Source organism: Oncorhynchus nerka, linkage group LG6 (assembly GCF_034236695.1).
Source record: "Oncorhynchus nerka isolate Pitt River linkage group LG6, Oner_Uvic_2.0, whole genome shotgun sequence".
Classification (NCBI taxonomy): Eukaryota; Metazoa; Chordata; class Actinopteri; order Salmoniformes; family Salmonidae; genus Oncorhynchus; species Oncorhynchus nerka.
The window spans coordinates 82,970,536-82,991,979 of NC_088401.1; the positions used below are offsets into that span (position 1 = coordinate 82,970,536).

A 21,444-nucleotide genomic window follows, 5' to 3' on the forward strand; every position below is an offset into this window, starting at 1 on the left:
TGCAGCTATTTTCCCCTTGTCTGATCCAGATGTTGTTCTCCGTCCACACGGGTCCTGACTGGGAAACAGACATTAGTAATCCACCACAGAGAGGCACCATCCGATATATATATGTATCTCAACCCAGTGTTTCTCAACTCCAGTCCTCCAGTACCCCCCCCAACAGTACACGTTTCTATTGCAACCCCAGACACACCTGATTCAACTTGTCAACTAATCATCAAGCCCTGAATGAGTTCAATCAGGTGAGTTTGTCCAGGGCTACAACAAAAATGCGGGCTGTTGAGGGTACTGGAGGACTGGAGATGGGAAACACTCCTGTAACCCACTTCACAAAAATGTGATTTGAGATTGATTATTTCTGTCTGATGGTTCAACGTTGCACCAGTCACTGACTCCCCCCAATGATAGAGAAATTGTTGCAGCAGGCCAATAAGACGACTGATCTCCACGTTGCCTCTCAATTTGTTCCCTTGATGTTTATGAGAAATATTTGAAACAACGTTTTAAACTTATAGAAACAATAGTATGAATCAATATTTAATCTCATCTGACATTGAAATTGAGAGTGAAACACATGACAATTTGACAATGGGTGTGTTCTGTATTCCAGCAACTTCTTTCAGTAGTTACAGTATATCGTTAGTCCCGTGGAGTCACTGTCAAATGTCATCTAGTGGTTGTGTATATCATACCGAGGATGGAAACCTGTCACTGTCAAATGTCATCTAGTGGTTGTGTATATCATACCGAGGATGGAAACCTGTCACTGTCAAATGTCATCTAGTGGTTGTGTATATCATACCGAGGATGGAAACCTGTAGGTCTAATTAGTTAGGGTTGAACCACGATGACATGACCCTGGTCAGGACGGTTACATCACAGTAATAACAGTCATTAGATCCTCCCCTTGGTTTCCCAGACACTTCGTCAGACAACATAGAAGCTGAACATAGGAGTGGTTTCATGTTTTTCAAAACGTTATCACTGTCAAGTAAAATGCATACACAGTTAAATATCGGCTATCTACTGTGAAATAGAAACATTGGAATAATCACTTCTGAAAATGCATATCCTCCCAGTCTCTACATAATACTTCTGAAAATGCATATCCTCCCAGTCTCTACATAATACTTCTGAAAATGCATATCCTCCCAGTCTCTACATAATACTTCTGAAAATGCATATCCTCCCAGTCTCTACATAATACTTCTGAAAATGCATATCCTCCCAGTCTCTACATAATACTTCTGAAAATGCATATCCTCCCAGTCTCTACATAATACTTCTGAAAATGCATATCCTCCCAGTCTCTACATAATACTTCTGAAAATGCATATCCTCCCAGTCTCTACATAATACTTCTGAAAATGCATATCCTCCCAGTCTCTACATAATGTCAACAACAACAAAAAATAAAGTAAAAAGCAAACCTCCGAGTGCCTTCTGTCTAGAAGGCAGCATAGAGTTAAATTTAAGAGCGTCTGTCAGACCCTCCCACCCCCTGTAGGGGGAGGGGATCAGGGGGGCTGCTTGGGCCAGCCCACTGTAAATGTCTTCTGTGTGAACTTGTGTAGCAGTTAGATTGACCCAGGAGCCTGCACAGCTGACTTCTCTTCTGTCTTTTCTGCTTGTTGGTGTTCTGAAGGTAAGACTGGGTATCCTCCAGAATGACTTGCTGTGATTTAGCCAGTAAGGACTTCTCAGCTAACGTGGCATTAGAAACATTGTGCAGTGTTTTGAGTTGCTGTGATACTTGAACTATGTCAGGGTTTTCACAGTGTTTATATGCACAACAGTGATTGGAGGCTTTCCTGTGGTTGTAAAAAAGAGCAGTTATATTCAAGTTATGCTTGAAAATCATAGTTTATTTCTTGACCGCACCTTGAAAGTTAAAGTATATTGTGTGAGAGAGTAATGACACGACAAAATATCTATTATATTTGAATGGTGCATATGTTAAGGTTTTAGTGCAAAATTTGAAATTAGTAAATATTTATTTTGAAACTATTGTTAATAGAATATTTATTTCAACAGAATATAGAAAAGTTATAGTCAAACAATTGATGTCCTTTTTCATTCATTCTCTTTTGGAACAGCACAATGTTCCAGAAGTATTGTGTGCCACATAGTCACTAGTAGGAGTGGTGGAGGGGGATGGGGCTCGACAAAGCCTGAGAGAGACAGAGACAGAGACATAGAGAGAGAGACAGAGAGAGAGAGAGAGAGAGAGAGAGAAAGAGAGAGAGAGAGAGAGAGAGAGAGAGAGAGAGAGAGAAAGAGAGAGAGAGAGAGAGAGAGAGAGAGAGAGAGAGAGAGAGAAGAGAGAAAGGAGAGAGAGAGAGAGAGAGAGAGAGAGAGAGAGAGAGAGAGAGAGAGAGAGAGAGAGAGAGAGAGAGAGACAGAGAAACAGAGATGTTTACTGTTATTTTTTGTTGTTTATTTCACTTTTGTTTATTTCCTACTTCACTTGCTTTGGCAATGTTAACATATGTTCCCCATGCCAATAAAGCCCTTAAATTGAAATTGAAATGGAATTGAATTGAGAGAGAGAGAGAGAGAGAGAGAGAGAGAGAGAGAGAGAGAGAGAGAGAGAGAGAGAGAGAAAGAAAGAGAGAGAGAGAGAGACAGAGAGAGAGAGAGAAAGAGAGAAACAGACAGAGAGGAGCTATTTTCAACACAGATCCCTCCCTCCACTCCCAATTACTTCCATCAAAAGGAATGCATGTTACCATGGCAATCCCCACCAGCTGTTTAGGGGCTTTGTGAGACCTTGCAGATGTCTGTCTGATGGACTCTGAGTTTGACAATCTCTCTGTCCACTGTTCTGCCTGAGAAGAACTGCAACTTTTAATACAAATAAATACTTTTAAAACAAGAAAAGTGACAACCATCTATTCTCAATTGCCTTTTTGTACAACGATATAGCTCTATTAGGACATATTAGTCAATGTTTTTATTTTTTTTCCTCATGTTTTGAAGTTGTCAGCTTTTCAGGAAAAGCCCGTTTCACCCGTTGAGAAATCAAAGCTGGCTTATAGGATCTATTTTTTTTCTTCAGTCTAGCGGTGAACTAAATGTATTCAGGTTTGAGTTAAAGACTAAAGAATGGCAAACTGTTTACGCAATGGAACGTTTTTTTTCTTCACTTATCCTCTTTTGGTGAATTTAAATACTTTATTTAACTGTCTAACTTAGTATGAGAGGAGGTCGCATTTCCCTCCTCTAGTTGTTTGGTTCTATGTGCTGAAGGGTAGCTACTGTTGTGCAGAGTTTAAAGTTTAAACCAATTCAAGAAAGAGAGAAAGGACTGTGGACATTTTGAATTGGCTGCATGGCAACCCTAAGAAAGCTCTAATCCTCGACAGGAAGGAAGTTATTGTCCTCATGCCATCTCTTCACCAACAGTCTGACGTGGACATGTTGAAAATCTAAACTCGAGTCAGCATTAAAAAAAAATACGATGGAATTAACCATAGAGTCTTAGCTAGACCAGGAATGCCGGATCTCACCTCCTTCACTTCTTTAACCACTGAGCAAATGTACAGAATCACAAGGGGATGGAAACACAGGGGGATGGGGGTGAGAGAGAGACTCAGAGGAGGAGAGGGAGAGAGAGACTCAGAGGAGGAGAGAGGGAGAGAGAGAGACTCAGAGGAGGAGAGAGGGAGAGAGAGAGACTCAGAGGAGGAGAGAGGGAGAGAGAGAGACTCAGAGGAGGAGAGAGGGAGAGAGAGAGACTCAGAGGAGGAGAGAGGGAGAGAGAGAGACTCCGAGGAGGAGAGAGGGAGAGAGAGAGGTTTAGATTTACAGGAAGCAGGAACGTATTGTCTAGTGACACTCCTCTGGCTCCGTGCCAGTACAGCTAGAGCGATGAGGGTCTGTAGGCCTGTATCCAGTGTTGCAGACTGACTAGCCCACTGTAGATGACAAAATAGCTTCTGTGTTATGTAGTAAATTACTGACATACTCTTCTATATAGCCACATCAGGCCAGACTTCAGAGGGAAATGTGTTTATTAAAGAAACACATGTAAAGCAAACTCCATACTCGGTACGACCTCAAACACCTGATTGGCACAGATTTTGTATTAGTTGCAGCTTTCTGGTAAATTGTTAAATGATGTAACTGGAGGAATAGGAAGTTGACAGCTGTTTTTTTTTTTTTTTTTATGTGAGACAGGCGTGTGTTTGAAGTTTGGGACCAGTAGACAAACTGAGAGGATTTAAGTTCAGAGAGAATGACAGAGAAAGGGTTTAACACATATTTAAGTTATAGGACTCAGGAATTCCATTCAGATTTATATCTTAGGCACATGTTTCAACCCACTGCTTTAAGGTTAACCCTCTGAGACAGAGAGGAAGAAAGAGAGAGGTGATGGTGGGATAGGGATGCTTTAAGGTTAACCCTGTGAGACAGAGAGGAAGAAAGAGAGAGGTGATGGTGGGATAGGGATGCTTTAAGGTTAACCCTCTGAGACAGAGAGGAAGAAAGAGAGAGGTGATGGTGGGATAGGGATGCTTTAAGGTTAACCCTGTGAGACAGAGAGGAAGAAAGAGAGAGGTGATGGTGGGATAGGGATGCTTTAAGGTTAACCCTCTGAGACAGAGAGGAAGAAAGAGAGAGGTGATGGTGGGATAGGGATGCTTTAAGGTTAACCCTCTGAGACAGAGAGGAAGAAAGAGAGAGGTGATGGTGGGATAGGGATGATTTAAACGGGTCAGGTGACTAAGTCTTAACTTGGGTTACATGGACTCCATATATCAGTCCTTGACTTTTCTCCCGTTCTCTTTTGTGTAGCTTAGAGGTCCCATGTGTTATGAATGGCCCATGTGTTATGAATGGCCCACGTGTTATGAATGGCCCATGTGTTGTGAAGGGCCCATGTGTTTATGAATGGCCCATGTGTTGTGAAGGGCCCACGTGTTATGAATGGCCCATGTGTTGTGAAGGGCCCATGTGTTATGAATGGCCCATGTGTTGTGAATGGCCCATGTGTTATGAATGGCCCATGTGTTATGAATGGCCCATGTGTTATGAATGTCCCATGTGTTATGAATGGCCCATGTGTTGTGAATGGCCCATGTGTTATGAATGGCCCATGTGTTATGAATGGCCCATGTGTTATGAATGGCCCACGTGTGTCAATATAAAAACTCCTGAGACTTTTTCTCAGATGGAGCACTTTGATTTGTTGTGAAAAGGTGTCATTTAAAGCAGGGTAAAATATGCTTGCTATTCAAAGAACGATAACATCAAGATTGGGATATACGTTGTGAACACACCTATTCCGAAGGTTCTGGAATAGGTTCTCAACATTTGACACGTTGTGAGATTTGCAGTAAAGGTTGTGAACATACCTATTCTGAAGGTTCTGGAATAGGTTCTCAACATTTGACATGTTGTGAGATTTGCAGTAAAGGTTGTGAACATACTTATTCTGAAGGTTCTGGAATAGGTTCTCAACATTTGACATGTTGTGAGATTTGCAGTAAAGGTTCAGGAATGGAATGGACAGGTGTGTCCTGTACGGCATCATGTATCTCATTGGACCTAGTTGTCCAGAGAAAAACAGCTAATTCAGAAAATATTTTGTTAGTATATTTCTCAAGACACTAACAACCTATGACTAGATTAATTTATTCATTTTTTTTTTAAAGATTTTATTTCTAAATAAGTGCTTGAGTTCAAAAAATGCATTGAGTCTTTGAGAGGGACTTTACCAGTGTTTTTCAGAATGTACATTTAATGCCGGTAAATGTTTGTCTATTTACCATGCTGAGGTCCTCCTCTGACCGACATGCACAGAGACTGAGCCACTAGTCCCCCTATAGCCACCAGGCTTCTTTTCCAAGACATTTAACCACCGGTTATATCACCCTGGATAAGCAGAAAGAATTCCCTAATCCTACAGCCTTTAAAGCCTCTTTGAAAACTGTTTAGATCTGCCTGGGCTGTTTTCCCCTCATAGTCTAGTTTACACCCCAACCCAACAAACATCCAAATGAAATACCTGATGAAAAAGAGCCTCTTTATATCACAGTTTCCTCTACCTCTACCCTGTTTGATTATGAGCACTTCTTTCCAAATAAAATAATTTGTTTTGCTGTTACGTCAGTCATCCTCCCAATGAACTGTTTGACTTCCACATAATTTAAGAAAACAAGACTAAGTACGAATATGTTAAAATATCATTAAATAGGAAGTTTGGGAACACAGTAGCCCTCCAAGCTAAATATGGACATTTCTTGGAGATGATACCAGTATCTTTGTTTTCACATCTCTAGCTTCCTCTCAGACACTACCTAGCTATATGTTTGTTAGAGGTGGTAGTCCAAGTTCTCAGTGAATAAACTGAGCATAAATGAACATTGTTTTTCAAAGCAGAGAACTTTCCTTGTGCACAGTATTTTGGGACGTCATCATCCCCAACTGCTGCCAGCTAGTCACTGGTTTTTTCCACATCCAGAGTTCCAGACGCAGCAGAGGAACACATAGCTTGACACGGCTCATCTCTAGACCAGGGCCTTGATCCCTTCTCCTACTGGGTAGTTTTCCTCCCTGGCCAATCAACAAAAATGTGAATGGGGATTGAACAGACTAAACAGGCTTGGCATGATTGGTTGTGGTGACATCTTAGGCCATTGTGATTGGCTGCTTACATTGTCACTCAACTTTTGCAGGAACATGACCCAAACTGCATATGGTCCTCATCTGCAGTGGTCTGTTGACAGCTGATAAAACACAACCAAAGAAATTCTTGACAAACTGTCAGAAACCGTCTCAGGGAAGCTCATTGTCCTCACCAGGGTCTTGACTTGACTGAAGTTCGGGGTAGTAATTGACTTCAGTGGACAAATGCGCACCTTCGATGGCCACTGGCACGATGGAGAAGTGTGATCTTCATGGATGAATCTCGGTTTCAACTGTACCGGGGACGAGCGGTTTGCATGTGGACGAGCGGTTTGCGTGTGGTCGAGCGGTTTGCGTGTGGTCGAGCGGTTTGCGTGTGGACGAGCGGTTTGCGTGTGGACGAGCGGTTTGCTGATGTCAACGTTGTGAATAGTGCCCCATGGTGGCAGTGGGGTTATGGTATGGGCAGGCATAAGCTACAGACAATGAACAGAATTGCATATTATAGATGGCAATTTGAATGCACAGAGATACCATGATGAGATCCTGAGGTCCATTGTCGTGCCATTCATCCACCGCCATCACCTCATGTTTCAGGATAATGCACAGCCCCATATCGGAAGGATCTGTACACAATTCCTGGAAGCTGAAAATGTCCCAGTTTTTCCATGGCCTGTATACCTACCAGACATATCACCCATTGACCATGTTTGGGATGCTCTGGATCAACGTGTACGACAGCGTGTTCCAGTTCCCACCAATATCCAGTAACTTCGCACAGCCTTTGAACAGGAGTGGGACAACGTTCCACAGGCCACAATCAACAGCCTGATTAACTCTATGCAAAGGAGATGTGTGGCGCTCCATGAGTCAAATTGTGGTCACACCAGATACTGACGGGTTTTCTGATCCACGCACTGACCTTTTTTTGGGGGGGGGGGGGGGGTATCTGTGACATGAGTATCTGTCAGGGGTTAAAGTTAGGTGGTACAGTCCGGTACATCATCCGAGCAAAAGACATCGTGGCGGAACGCCGCACCGGTAAAACATGAGCAATAATTAAAACAAAATGTCCAGAAAACTGTAGGCCATTATACCACTATTTATCATTACTAAACTCAGCAAAAATATATATATTTTCCTTTTACAGGACCCTGTCTTTCAAATATAATTCGTAAAAATCAAAATAACTTCACAGATCTTCATTGTAAAGGGTTTAAACACTGTTTCCCATGCTTGTTCAATGAACCAAAAACAATTAATGAACATGCACCTGTGGAACGGTCGTTAAGATACTAACAGCTTACAGACGTTAGGCAATTAAGGTCACAGTTATGAAAACTTAGGACACGAAAGAGGCCTTTCGACTGACTCTGAAAAACACCAAAAGAAAGATGCCCAGGGTCCCTGCTCACCTTCGTGAACGTGCCTTAGGCATGCTGCAAGGATGCATGAGGACTGCAGATATGGCCAGGGCAATAAATTGCAATGTCCGTACTGTGAGATGCCTAAGACAGCGCTACAGGGAGACAGGACAGACAGCTGACCGTCCTCGCAGTGGGGAAATCTATTGTTAGCTTAGTATTTTGAAATAAATAAATAAAAAGTATCCAGATATTATAGAGCATAGTAATATAATATAATCTATAACAATATTTAACTCTTAAAATGCCCGCGAAAGACGTGACTCTGATGCGTATGGGTATACATCGATTCATCTCTATGACAATCTGAAGCTGAGCTGCGGCCTGTCTATTATTTCATTATTGGCGAGAGAGGGAGAGAGAGAGGAGAGAGAGAGAGAGAGAGAGAGAGAGAGAGAGAGAGAGAGAGAGAGAGAGTGGAGTGCACCTGTGAGACAAAGGGCCCTTGTTTTGAAGCACAGATCAAACTCTTCACAGGGCTCAGTCAGAAAGAGAGGGAAGAGAGAGAGGGGAGACAGGGGTTTTGCTCTACAGGACAAAGATCCCTTATAAGTCCCTTATATTTCTTCCTTTATCCATTATCTAGTGGCTCACTGTCTGGCTGGCCTCCTTCCATTGTAAATGTCCCTTTGATGTGTGTGTGTGTGTGTGTGTGTGTGTGTGTGTGTGTGTGTGTGTGTGTGTGTGTGTGTGTGTGTGTGTGTGTGTGTGTGTGTGTGTGTGTGTGTGTGTGTGTGTGTGTGTGTGTGTGTGTGTGTGTGTGTGTGTGTCAATTAGAAATGGCCTTGTTTTTGAAAGAAAAGCTTTTTTTTTTGTTCATTAAAATAACATCAAATTGATCAGAAATTCAGTGTAGACATTGTTAATGTTGTAAATGACTCAGTGGAAAATAGGGTGACATTTCAACCACAGAATTGTGTCATTCTTCATGGCAACCAATTTTCAACATAGACAAACTTATTTATAAAATATGTTACAATTTTTACCTTTGAAACAACGTCAGATCTTCAACATTATATCAACTACCCCCCCCCCAAAAAAAAAACATTTAAAAAAATAGACTGGGCAGCACCTCCTAGTGGAGAGCAGATCCATCTACAGCTGATCTTTGGTCTCCCATCCATAGTTTTAACCAATCCCTGTTTAGCTTTGATATGTGTCACTGACTACTACCAATGTGCTATGGTGAGAATGATTATTCAGCGATCTCTAAATAATGAAATAGATTCACTGCTGCTATCCAAGTCATTCCAAAAAGGTAGGTTTAACAGAGCAAATGACATGTGACTCATACTTCATCACTCCTGTATCATCAAGGATAATGTTTAGGCCTGTGGAGCATTATTAAGGAAGTCATCACCAGATATTGTTTCAGTTCAACCCAGAGGATTCAACTAAAAATATACACTACATACAGAGACCATAGAGCTTCAAGTATAATCTGCCAAGTTGATCATTAATATGTTGGATTCACATCTCCATCTCATCCAAAAAATAGGACTAAATCAAATCAAACTTGATTTAAAGTGCGTTTTAAAAAGTTTGATGTAGTCCTATTCTTTAACCTAGATTTTTTTTTCTGAGATGGAGACGTGAATCCAACATATCAATTATTGATTTGTAAACTGGATATTGAATTGTATTCGGTTGTCAACGCAACCAAATATCAACAATTAAAGGAGATGTATCTTCTGCTTGAATAGTTTCATCTGGCTTAGTCTGGCTTTAATTACAGATTGTCTGCAAATGAATCATTAATATGTTGGATTCACGTCTCCATCTCAACCAAAACAATTAGTCTGTGTGATCAATGGGGGGGGGGGGGGGGGGGGGGTCTTTTACAAAAACATCTATAAAGTTTGAATGGTTTGAGCTACAAACTATTAAAAGTGATCTATGAAAAGCTGAGAATCTCACAAACACACACGTAGTGTCTATAATACTGTAATAGGCGCACATAGTTGCTGTCACAAACTTGAAACTCCACACAGTTGTCACTGACTAGTTGGACAATACTTTCCCACTGAGAAAAATATATATATAAATTCGTTTTTATCAGGTTTTTTGCTTTGGCACAATTTTTTTATTTTTATTGACATTTGTCATTAAAACTCATGAAAGCAACTGTTTATGTCAAATTATTTTGTGTTCTACTTGTATCCCTGGTTATCGTGATAATAAAAGGGTAAAACACTTCATTTTGAGGCTAAATATAATGGCTGGACATGCAGACAAATGAAAGTCAGATAAATGAAAAGCCGATTTTTAGCTGGGATCTCAGGACTGATAGGGTTAAAAATATGATATGTTGGATTCAAGTCTCCAACTAAACCAAACAATACAAGTTAAAGAAAAGGATTGAAACTATTCAACATTACATACCTAGTTGATATTTGGTTGGGTTGTCAACCAAACACAATTCAAGATTACTTTTGTGAAGGCTATCTTACAAACAAATGTTCAACCTTAAAATTAGGTTATTGTAACTATAAATGTAATCATAGAAGGTGTGAAAGGTTTCAGGTCTGTTGAGATCTTCACAATTGCTATACAACCTGTTCAGAATCTCAAACAGCATCGCTCATGTACATTTACTGTACTGCTGATGTAATCTAGGTCATTTGATTGTTCTATTTATTTTTAATTAACCAGGCAAGTCAGTTAAGAACAAATTCTTATTTTCAATGACTGCCTAGGAACAGTGGGTTAACTGCCTGTTCAGGCAGAACAACAGATTTGTACCTTGTCAGCTTGGGGATTTGAACTTGCAACCTTCTGGTTACTAGTCCAACGCTCTAACCACTAGGCCACCCTGCCACCCCTACACTCTAACCACTAGGCTACCCTGCCGCCTCTACACTCTAACCACTAGGCCACCCTGCCACCCCCTTCTATGAGATGAAGCACAGTGATAACACAATAAGTTGTTGTATAAAATAAAAAACATATCTGACATTGATAGTGCAGTGAAAACCCATTTAGATGACAACTAAAGCAAAAAGAATGTGAAATTGTTTTGAAAGCATGGCGATGACACATTGGTAATTCAACACATTTCTGGTTGTCTTTTTGAGTGGGTGAAAATAGGTTGGAATCTCATTGATCAACATCAGTCTTTTTGAGTGGGTGAAAATAGGTTGGAATCTCATTGATCAACATCAGTCTTTTTGAGTGGGTGAGTAAAGGTTGAAACGCCTCAACCAAATATTACACACATTTCCACAAATGACGTGGTGTGCCCAGTGAGATGCCTGTTCATAAAGAAGGTGTTTTGTGATCCAAGCCTATACTAAAAGTCTATACAAGTTTACCTCAATGTAATACTGCAGGCCACTAGTACTAGACTACATTCAAAATGAATTTTCTTATTATCTATTATCTAGGTGTAAACACAAAAAGTCAATCAGGAGATTGAATTTAGCTCCGGTGATTGAATTGAAGAGAGTCATTTGAGCTATCCACAAAGAATGTGAACGTAGCTATCTCCCTATAATCAGACAGGACAGTGAACGGTTTGTCTGGAACCAAACACTACCCATGAGCTTTTTGTGATTCTTGAAGTAGCATCTTGTCTTGTCCCTGCATAACTTGTTTGACCACACCTGAACAAATGTCTGTACTATAAAGTACATAGTGCTGCAATCTAGACAGGTGGTAAACTGGAAAGGAGTATGGCCTTATCTGCACCTCGTTATGAAACCAAACGTCAGTTGAATTGAATGTGTGTAATGTGTACTAAAATGTTCATCTTTGTGTCTCTCTCTAGACTGAACGATGAGGGTGTGTATCGTCTTCCTCCTGTGCCTAGCTGGCCAGGTGTTCACGGCTTCCATTGTAAGTGTCCCTTTGATGTGTGCGTGTGTGTGTGTGTGTGTGTGTGTGTGTGTGTGTGTGTGTGTGTGTGTGTGTGCGTGTGTGTGTGTGTGTGTGTGTGTGTGTGTGTGTGTGTGCGTGTGTGTGTGTGTGTGTGTGTGTGTGTGTGTGTGTGTGTGTGGTGTGTGGTGTGTGTGTGTGTGCCTGCGCACGCGTATGTGTGTGTGTTCACTTGTATTGTCACTGAAAAAGCATTGCAAGCAATCATAATAACACCATCATCATAACCATTTCAGACGGAGGAGGAGCCCATCATTGATGATGTCGTTGAGGAGGTAAGGTCATTGACTTGTTTACAGAATTCTATGGACAGGTGTGCTAAATAAGGGGGGAAAACAACAGAGAGAGAGAGAGAGAGACAGAGAGAGAGAGAGAGACAGAGAGAGAGAGAGAGCGAGAGAGAGAGGGAGAGCGAGAGAGAGAGAGAGAGAGAGAGCGAGCGAGAGAGATAGAGAGAGAGAGAGCGCGAGAGAGAGCGAGAGAGAGAGAGAGAGAGAGAGAGAGAGAGAGCGAGAGAGTAGAATCCCACAGGTTATAAATACAGCGGACAGGAAACCATGACGTTTTAATGGCTTCACCACATGTGGCTCAGACTCTATCCACCCAATCCAGCTGTAGGCTGCTACACCTCTCAAGACCTGTCTGAAGTACAGACTTTGGCTACACTTCCTTCTGCACCTTGACAACTAAAGACATTTAGCTACAGCTCAATTTTCTGGTACTGAAGTTGTGCTACCAAATCATGCCCATTGCCCATAGCTTATGTACAATACTGTCATCTTTGATATGGTATATAATTCACTTTAAATGTGATGAGTCAAACTGTTGGAAGTACTATGTCTCTATTGACGGCTCCATCTATTGACTGGTTTGTCTCAGGCACAGCCAGAAGTGGGAGCCAACCCAGTGCAGGTAGAGATTGGAGACTTTGACGAGGCCATTGATGTTGTGGAGGAGGAAGAGGACATCGCTGAGAGTGAGTAAATACACATTGTAGCTGGTTGAGTGAAGCTGGTTGAGAGAAGCTGTTTGAGAGAAGCTGGTTGAGACAATTCCAAGAGTGTGCAAAGCTTTCATCAAGGCAAAGGGTGGCTACTTTGAAGAATCTCAAATAAATTTGATTTTTGATTAACACTTTTTTGGTTACTAGCTGATTCCATATGAGTTATATCATAGTTTTGATGTCTTCATTATTATTCTACAATGTGGAAAATAGTAAAAAACAAAACAAAAAAAACACAAATGACTTTTGACTAGTACTATGTGATCATTTAAAAAATGTAAGCTAGGTTTGAAATGATTATGTTTTAGTCAAATATCATATCGGTTTGGGCTTCTTGTGGTCAATGTGTAGTCTACAAATGATTTGTAATTATGCCCCCTGACCAGCCATTCAAGAAAAGATTGTCCCTCAGCTGAATCAAGTTGATGATCCCTGGGCTAGTATATCTTTTAAGCTGCTTAGGAACCATTAGCTTTAGGAAAGGTGTGACAACATCAATCAAAGAAGCTGCATGTTGGTGATCCTTTGCAGCAGCTGTGTTGTGAGATAAGAGAGGGAGGGGGGGGGGGGGGGGTACACGTTGGTAATGACAGAGTTCTTCTGTCAGACAGACCTTTCATTATGTGTTCCATCCAATGGTTCCACCAAGCTTCTTGGAAACAAAAAATAAACCCTTCTCCTAATTGGCAGGGGCTCCGCCACACTCCTTCTTTGCTAACTACCGCCAGGAATAAATATATATAATTTGGAAAGTATTCAAACCCCTTGACTTTTTCCCACATTTTGTTATGTTACAGCCGTATTCTAAAATTGATTAAATTGTTTTTTCTCCTCATCAATCTACACACAATGCCCCATAATGACAAAGCAAAAACATTTTTAATTTAATTTATAAAATAAAACATGTAAATATCACATTTACATAAGTATTCAGACCCTTTACTCAGTACTTTGTTGAAGCACCTTTGGTAGCGATTATAGCTTTGAGTCTTCTTGAGTATGACGCTACAAGCTTGGCAAACCTGTATTTGGTTAGTTTCTCCCATTCTTCTCTGCGGATCCTCTCAAGCTCTGTCAGGTTGGATGGGGAGCGTCACTGCACGGCTCCCAGAGACCTTAGATCGGGTTCAAGTGCAGGGTCTGGCTGGGCCACTCAAGGACATTCAGAGACTTGTCCCGAAGCCACTCCTGCATTGTCTTAGCTGCGCGCTTAGGGTCATTGTCCTGTTGGAAGGTGAACCTTCTCCACCAGTCTGAGGTCCTGAGTGCTCTGGAGCAGGTTTTCATCAAGGATCTCTTTGTACTTTTCTCCGTTCATCTTTGCCTTGATCCTGACGAGTCTCCCAGTCCCTGCCTCTGAAAAACATCCCAACAGCATGATGCTGTCACCACCATGCTTCACCGTAGGGACGGTGCCAGGTTTCCTCCAGACATGATGCTTGGCATTCAGCCAAAGAGTTCTATCTTGGTTATATCAAACCAAAGAATCTTGTTTATCATGGGCTGGGAGTCTTTAGGTGCATTTTGGCAAACTCCAAGCAAACTCTTTTACTGAGGAGTGGCTTTCATCTAGCCACTCTACAGTGGAACTGGAGCTCTGTCAGAGTGACCATCGGGTTCTTGGTCACCACCCTGACCAAGGCCCTTCTCCCCCGAATACTCAGTTTGGCCGGGCGGCCATCTTTAGGAAGAGTTTTGGTGGCAGAACATTTTTGGTACCCTTCCCCAGAAATTTTCCTCTGAGCTCTTCAGACAATCCCTTCGACCTCATGGCTAGATTTTTTGCTCTGACATGCACTGTCAACTGTGGGACCTTATATAGACAGGTGTGTGCCTTTCCAAATCATGTCCAATCAATTAAATTTACCACAGGTTGGACTCCACTCAAGCTGTAGAAACATATCAAGGATGATCAATGGAAACAGGATTCACCTGAGCACATTTTCGAGTCTCATAGCAAAGGGTCTGAATATTTATGTAAATAAGGTATTTCTGTTTTTATTTGTAATAAATTTGCATTTCTAAAAACCTGTTTTCGATTAGTCATTTTGGGGTATTGTGTGTAGATTGCTGAGATTTTAGAATAAGGCTGCAACGTAACAAAATATGGAAAAAGTCCAAGGGGTTCGAATTCTTTCCAAATGCATTGTATGTTGAATAGCTGAGTAGGAAATTCAAGGGCAAAAGAACACTTCCAATATGTTCCATTTTTAATGTTCCAGAATTGTTTTTAAAACTTTCCTTCGTTAGACCCCTGTTTGAACCACCACTGCAAGAAGGGAAAGGTGTGTGAGGTGGATGAGGAGAACACCCCCATGTGTGTCTGCCAGGACCCCACTACCTGCCCTGCTGCCATTGAAGAGTTTGAGCATGTGAGTTATCATCATAGAAATTATATTCTAATCTGTTCAGCATCAACATCAAGTAGTCCTGGACATTTCTCATACACAACACTGTTCCTAATACAGAGTAACCTGTACAGTAATGCTACTACTGATATGCATCATTGACTTGATATAGATTCTGATTTATATCTGATTCATGAATGTAATCTGTGCATCCCAGGTCTGCGCCACCGACAACACAACCTACGACTCTTCCTGCCACTTCTTTGCCCAGAAGTGCAGTCTGGAGGGAACCAAGAAGGGCCACAAGCTGCACCTAGACTACATCGGGCCATGCAAATGTGAGCTATGCTTTATCGTTACAAATTGTATTTAATTCATATCAATTCAATGTAATAACCCTTCCAGGGGCCATTGAGAATGTTTTAATCCAACCATTTAATTCAGTGAAATAATTTTCACCTTTTTTGAGAATCCCCCTTAGACACATTTTCCTCCGAGACTCCGTTCCCAGTGTGATTATGTAACAGTATAACTTTAGACCGTCCCCTCGCCCATACCCGGGCGCGAACCAGGGACCCTGTGCACACATCAACAACAGTCACCCACGAAGAATCGTTACCCATCGCTCCACAAAAGCCGCGGCCCTTGCAGAGCAAGGGGAACCACTACCTCAAGGTCTCAGAGCAAGTGACGTCACCGATTGAAACGCCACTTAGCGTGCACCACCATTAATTAGCTAGCCGCATCACATCCGTTACAATTGGTTATGCTGTCTTAGAGCTGAAGCCCTGCTGAAAGCTTCTCCAGGGGAGTGATTAATGGGCTGAACTAGAGGGACCTTGCCTTAGGGACTCCAACACACAGAGTGGAGGGCAGGCTGTAGCATGCTCACTGCATCGCCGTCCTTCTCAATTTACCGCTGAGTCTGCAGCTAAATGTCTGTCATTAAATAACAGAACCAAGCCCATGCATCTCTCACTGTTGGTGATAAGTACCTTAGGACTGAAAGGCGCAGATGGAGATCATGTTATCGCACGTTGTGGATCCAAAAACTTAAAAGAACACTTTTTTTTAAACTATTGGCCTCTAAATGTCAGGTACAGTGTTCAACCAAGGAATAAAATAAAAGGTAGAGAATCCTTGCCTTAGGGGCTGTGTGCATCAATCATACATTTCAGTGGACACAAATGTCACATTTTGTGTGAGTTGTGGGTTTTATGTTCTATGACAAAAGGCATTTTGAGAATGGATTTGGACTTGAATGTTGTACTTGTAAAACAACATTCTGACCATGACTTACTTGACTTAATTAAATGAAACCCTTTGGCTCCTTGCGGACCGTAGGTCATTGAACCTGCCTTCTCCAATTGTTCCTGGGTATTCCCCGTTTCATTTTCTCTCTCTGACCATACCTAATGTTTCTTCCTGTGTGTCTCTCCAGTCACTGAGCCCTGTGTGGACAGCTCTGACATATAACTCATTCTCCTTCCTGTTTATTCTCCAGTCATCGAGGCCTGCATGGATGCTGAGCTGAATGAGTTCCCCCTGCGTATGAGGGACTGGCTGAAGAACGTTCTGGTCAGCCTGTACGAGCGCGATGAGGAGAACAACCTCCTGACTGAGAAGCAGATGCTTAGAGTAAGTCCAATTATCAATTTCTATAAACACAGCACAGAAACTGTTTACTGTTTGCCTACTGAGGATGGGTCATAGTCCTTATTAAACACAGCACAGAACCAATTCCTTTTGCTTGCGTTCATTTACCGAACTCTGCGGATGGGTCAAAATATATATATATTTAACCTTTATTTAACTAGGCAAGTCAAATATGATTATAGGATTTGATGTTCTGCTCTCACTATGAAGTTGACTCCTTTTGTGCATCCAACCCTACTGGGAATTATTTATCAGTTGGTTTAATTCAAAAGAATATTAGACAAACTAATGTTTGCAACAAAAAAATGTGAATTGCCTTGCAGGTGAGGAAGATCTACGAGAACGAGAAGAGACTGCAGGCTGGAGAGCACTCCCTGGACCTGCTGGCCCACGACTTTGAGAAGAACTACAACATGTACATTTTCCCAGTTCACTGGCAGTTCGGTCAGCTGGACCAGCACCCCGTCGATGGGTAGGTTGAGGAGAAGAAGAAGAGTTTCCTGTCTTCTGCTTCAGCTGGATTGTTTCAACATCACACAAATACAGGCTTGCTTGGGCTATAACTTTGATTCAACTCGGTACCAGACATAAATAATGAAACATTTCTACAACTTTTCAAAAAGGATATTGGCAGCATGCCTGAATCTATTGTTTTATGAGCAAAAAAGCAACTGACAATGCTACGTTCTTCATAATGCTGACTATTTAAAGGATCATATGGGTTTTCTATGGTCTAAAACTATAGCTTAGAAAGTCTTCATAAAGCTACCTATTTAAAGGATCATATGGGTTTTCTATGGTCTAAAACTATAGCTTAGAAAGTCTTCATAAAGCTACCTATTTAAAGGATTGTATGGGTTTTCTATGGTCTAAAACTAAAGCTTAGAAAGTGTTCATAAAGCTACCTATTTAAAGGATTGTATGGGTTTTCTATGGTCTAAAACTAAAGCTTAGAAAGTCTTCATAAAGCTACCTATTTAAAGGATTGTATGGGTTTTCTATGGTCTAAAACTAAAGCTTAGAAAGTCTTCATAATGCCTTTATAAATCCTTTACAAGGCATAGATGCTTCGTAACATGTTTTCTGTGGTGTTGTAGGTTCCTGTCCCACACAGAGCTGGCCCCCCTGCGCGCCCCTCTCATCCCCATGGAGCACTGCACCACTCGTTTCTTCGAGCAGTGCGACGCTGACAATGACAAGTACATCGCCCTGGAGGAGTGGGCCAACTGCTTCAGCATCAAGGACCGTGAGTAGTTTTACAAACACCTCGTTCATAGTTTTACACTCGTTATTTTACTGCCTCAAAAGAAACCAGGAGGACCAAGGCACACTTTGGGGTGTTAAAATGTCTTCCTTGTTTGCGTCTGAAATTACACCCTATTCCCTATATAGTGCACTACTTTTGACCAGAGCCCTTTGGGCTATATAGGGCACAGGGTGCCATTTCAGACGTAGCCATGTCTTCTCGTCCTTGTATTGTACTGGTTGGTTGTTGATTTTAAAATGGTTCATAGCAGGATCATTTCATTACCGCTTGTTAATTCTGGGCGTGTTTTTGTTTTTGTTTTCAGAGGATGTCAACAAGGACCTTGTCATCTAAACTCACCCCGCTGACCTCCAGTATGAAAACTAGTCTCTATTGGGACGAGGTGCTAAGCTGATCCCTAAATGAAAGGAACACTGTAACGGTGCTAACTGTAACTAATTAACGACCTCCTATACCACTAACATTGATGAAAAAAAAGAGATGTTTACCGTCTGAACTAACAATCACAAAACGTCACCATGATGCAACTTCAAATTTGTCTTGTTTTTGGGCAAATAAATAAGCTTTTTTTTTTAATTTTTAAACCAGATCGATTAGTAACAGAAGGAGACTTGTGACGAGAGGGAGATATAAATGTATGTTGAACAGGTTGGGATAATGGATGTTAATCACAACATTTATCTTTTTTTTTCACTTAATCAGGGCTGTGATTTAATAACTTCAATTTGAAAATTATTTTGAAGGAGACAAATTTGTAAAAAATCAAATAAATTCTAAATAAATGCTCCTTTCGCTTTTTAAACATATTTAGTTGTTTTCACTCTTTTGGTGGTGGACTCATTTTGTTATCTCTGTTCTTTTGTTTGTTAGTTCATTGACTTTGACTACTGCTTTAAATTAAGGCCTGACTATCCACAGGTTGGTTTTCTGACATAGATTCTGTCACACAACAAGGGCATAAGTGTACTGAAAAATTATTGAGACAATAAAAAGGAAATATTGTTTAAACTCTACGAGGAAAGCATCTTGCAGGTTGAGCGTTTTTTCCTCACACTATACCGTAGCATGTTTACTGACGTTCCTATAGTCTTTTTTGATACCGTGTGAACACAATAGAACTCTTTCCTCAAATAAAAATGATCTGAAATGTCCAACACGGTTGCATGCTTTCATATCTGCATTTCTTCAGAATCACGTTGATACATTTCAACTGGAACAAATGGAAAGCATCTTAACACTGACTTAGAGCATTTCACTGACTTAGAGCATTTAACTGACTTAGAGCATTTCACTGACTTAGAGCATTTCGCATTTCACTGACTTAGAGCATTTCACTGACTTAGAGCTTAGAGCATTTCACTGACTTAGAGCATTTCGCATTTCACTGACTTAGAGCATTTCACTGACTTAGAGCATTTCACTGACTTAGAGCATTTCACTGACTTAGAGCATTTCATGGGAATTAGTTGTATTTACCTGGTAGGTTTTTGAAAAAAGACCTCTAAAGTGTCCATATAACAGATATGAAGTACATCATCATGAAGTATTCATTCATTCACATTTTTTTTAAGAATCACCTTTCCCTTAAAAACAAAAAACAAAATGCCACATGTACAGTTCCAGCACAAGGTGTCCTGTACTGCATGGTAGGCTACGCCTTAGACTTATGAGTACAGGCTCAGTACACGTCTCAACATCCTGTGATGACTCATCTGGCAACGACTAACGCGTTCAGATTTCAGAACCCCAGTGTGGTCCTGGTCCTTGAGTCCAGTATGTTTTGTCAAAACATTGGTATACCAGAATGCAAACGTTTTCTAACCCTATATTTAAGAGTCTATTTTGAAAAGTTCAAACCGGCACTTTGCATAACTAATAACTTCTTTATTAGACCAATAACCTCGTGCAGTTAATACAATGTCCCGTCTGCTTCTGTTGTCATGAATGCAATCACTTATGAGAAAAAAATACTGTACCATAGAACTGCATTGTCTTTGTACAACCAGCTGGACACCCTGTCCCAGTGAACCCAGATGAATAGATTTGCCAGGACAAGGCTAGTTTAGTTTTCTATAATCGTTAGAGATATAATAACATTATAGTATATATTATAATCAGAGAAGTTAATGGAATGTATTCTCTAAAGCAAGAGAAAGAAGATCAAATGACCATACTTCCATAAACTCTGAACAAGCTCAGAGTTTCCTCTCGAGACAGTCTAAGAAAGGTCCCGTGAGAGAGAAGAAAGAAGAAGCCTGTAGGGCATTATTACAGCACCCTGTTACCATCTCCACCCGTTCAGCCAGACAGTACAGGGAACAGCTGGAGAGCCTCATCCACAAAGGCTCAGCCAGAGGCTCCACCCCTTCCTCCATAAGGGGAAAATATCCTCCCTTCTCTCCAAGACAAACGGTGGAAATAAGAGTTGAATACAATGATATAATTGACAACAATTCTCACAGGTTTTGCGGGTATTAATAAACAACGTGAATTAAACAAATGTTTGGGCATATTCTTCATTTTTCTGACTAGAAGAAAATGTGTTCACCTTTATTATGATGTTCAATGTTGAATCGACCACAGATCATTTGTATCGTTCTGGTGAGATACTGATCGTTCACAGGATGCACTAACAAACCAGAAAGTGTTTTTGCAAATAGATTGTCTGCATAATTTCCAATTCCCCATATATATATTTTGCATAATATATATATATATATATACAGTAGACATACATACATACATACATACATACATACATACATACATACATACATACATACATACATCAAAACTATGAAATAACACATATGGAATCATGTAGTAATCATGTAATCATGTAGTAACCAAAAAAGTGTTAAACAAAAAACAAATATAATTTATATTTGAGATTCGGTAAAGTAGCCACCATTTGCCTTGATGGCAGCTTTGCACACTCTTGGCATTCTCTCAACCAGCTTCATGAGGTTGTCACCTGGAATGCATTTCAATAAAACTGGTTTACCTAGTTAAAAGTTCATTTGTGGAATTTCTTTCCTTCTTAATGCATTTCAGCCAATCAGTTGTGTTGTGACAAGGTAGGGATGGTATACAGATGATAGCCCTATTTGGTAAAAGACCAAGTTATTATGGCAAGAACAGCTCAAATAAGCAAAGAGAAATGACCGTCTATCATTACTTTAAGACATGAAGGTCAGCCAATCTGGCAAAAGTTTATTAAATTGCAGTTGCAAAAACCAT

The 21,444-nt window shown here is 40.8% G+C and overlaps 1 protein-coding gene across 1 annotated transcript; it reads left to right on the top strand.

Moving 5' to 3' along the window:
• The first annotated feature begins 1,541 nt into the window (after positions 1-1,541).
• Positions 1,542-19,217, top strand: LOC115116889 (secreted protein, acidic, cysteine-rich (osteonectin)). Its single transcript, XM_065019951.1, has 10 exons — positions 1,542-1,648; positions 11,824-11,891; positions 12,167-12,205; positions 12,810-12,906; positions 15,184-15,305; positions 15,499-15,619; positions 16,786-16,919; positions 17,261-17,409; positions 18,035-18,183; positions 18,509-19,217. Exons 2-10 carry the CDS (start codon positions 11,832-11,834, stop codon positions 18,535-18,537), a joined length of 900 nt encoding a protein of 299 aa, XP_064876023.1. The 5' UTR covers positions 1,542-1,648; positions 11,824-11,831; the 3' UTR covers positions 18,538-19,217.
• The last annotated feature ends 2,227 nt before the right edge of the window (positions 19,218-21,444 follow it).

Excerpts from the sequence above, each read along its gene's own strand:
- LOC115116889 (XM_065019951.1), top strand. The coding sequence starts at position 11,832 with ATGAGGGTGTGTATCGTCTTCCTCCTGTGCCTAGCTGGCCAGGTGTTC. Across the intron at positions 12,206-12,809 it reads TTGATGATGTCGTTGAGGAG|GCACAGCCAGAAGTGGGAGC; the intron begins GTAAGGTCATTG and ends GGTTTGTCTCAG. Across the intron at positions 12,907-15,183 it reads GGAAGAGGACATCGCTGAGA|ACCCCTGTTTGAACCACCAC; the intron begins GTGAGTAAATAC and ends TTCCTTCGTTAG.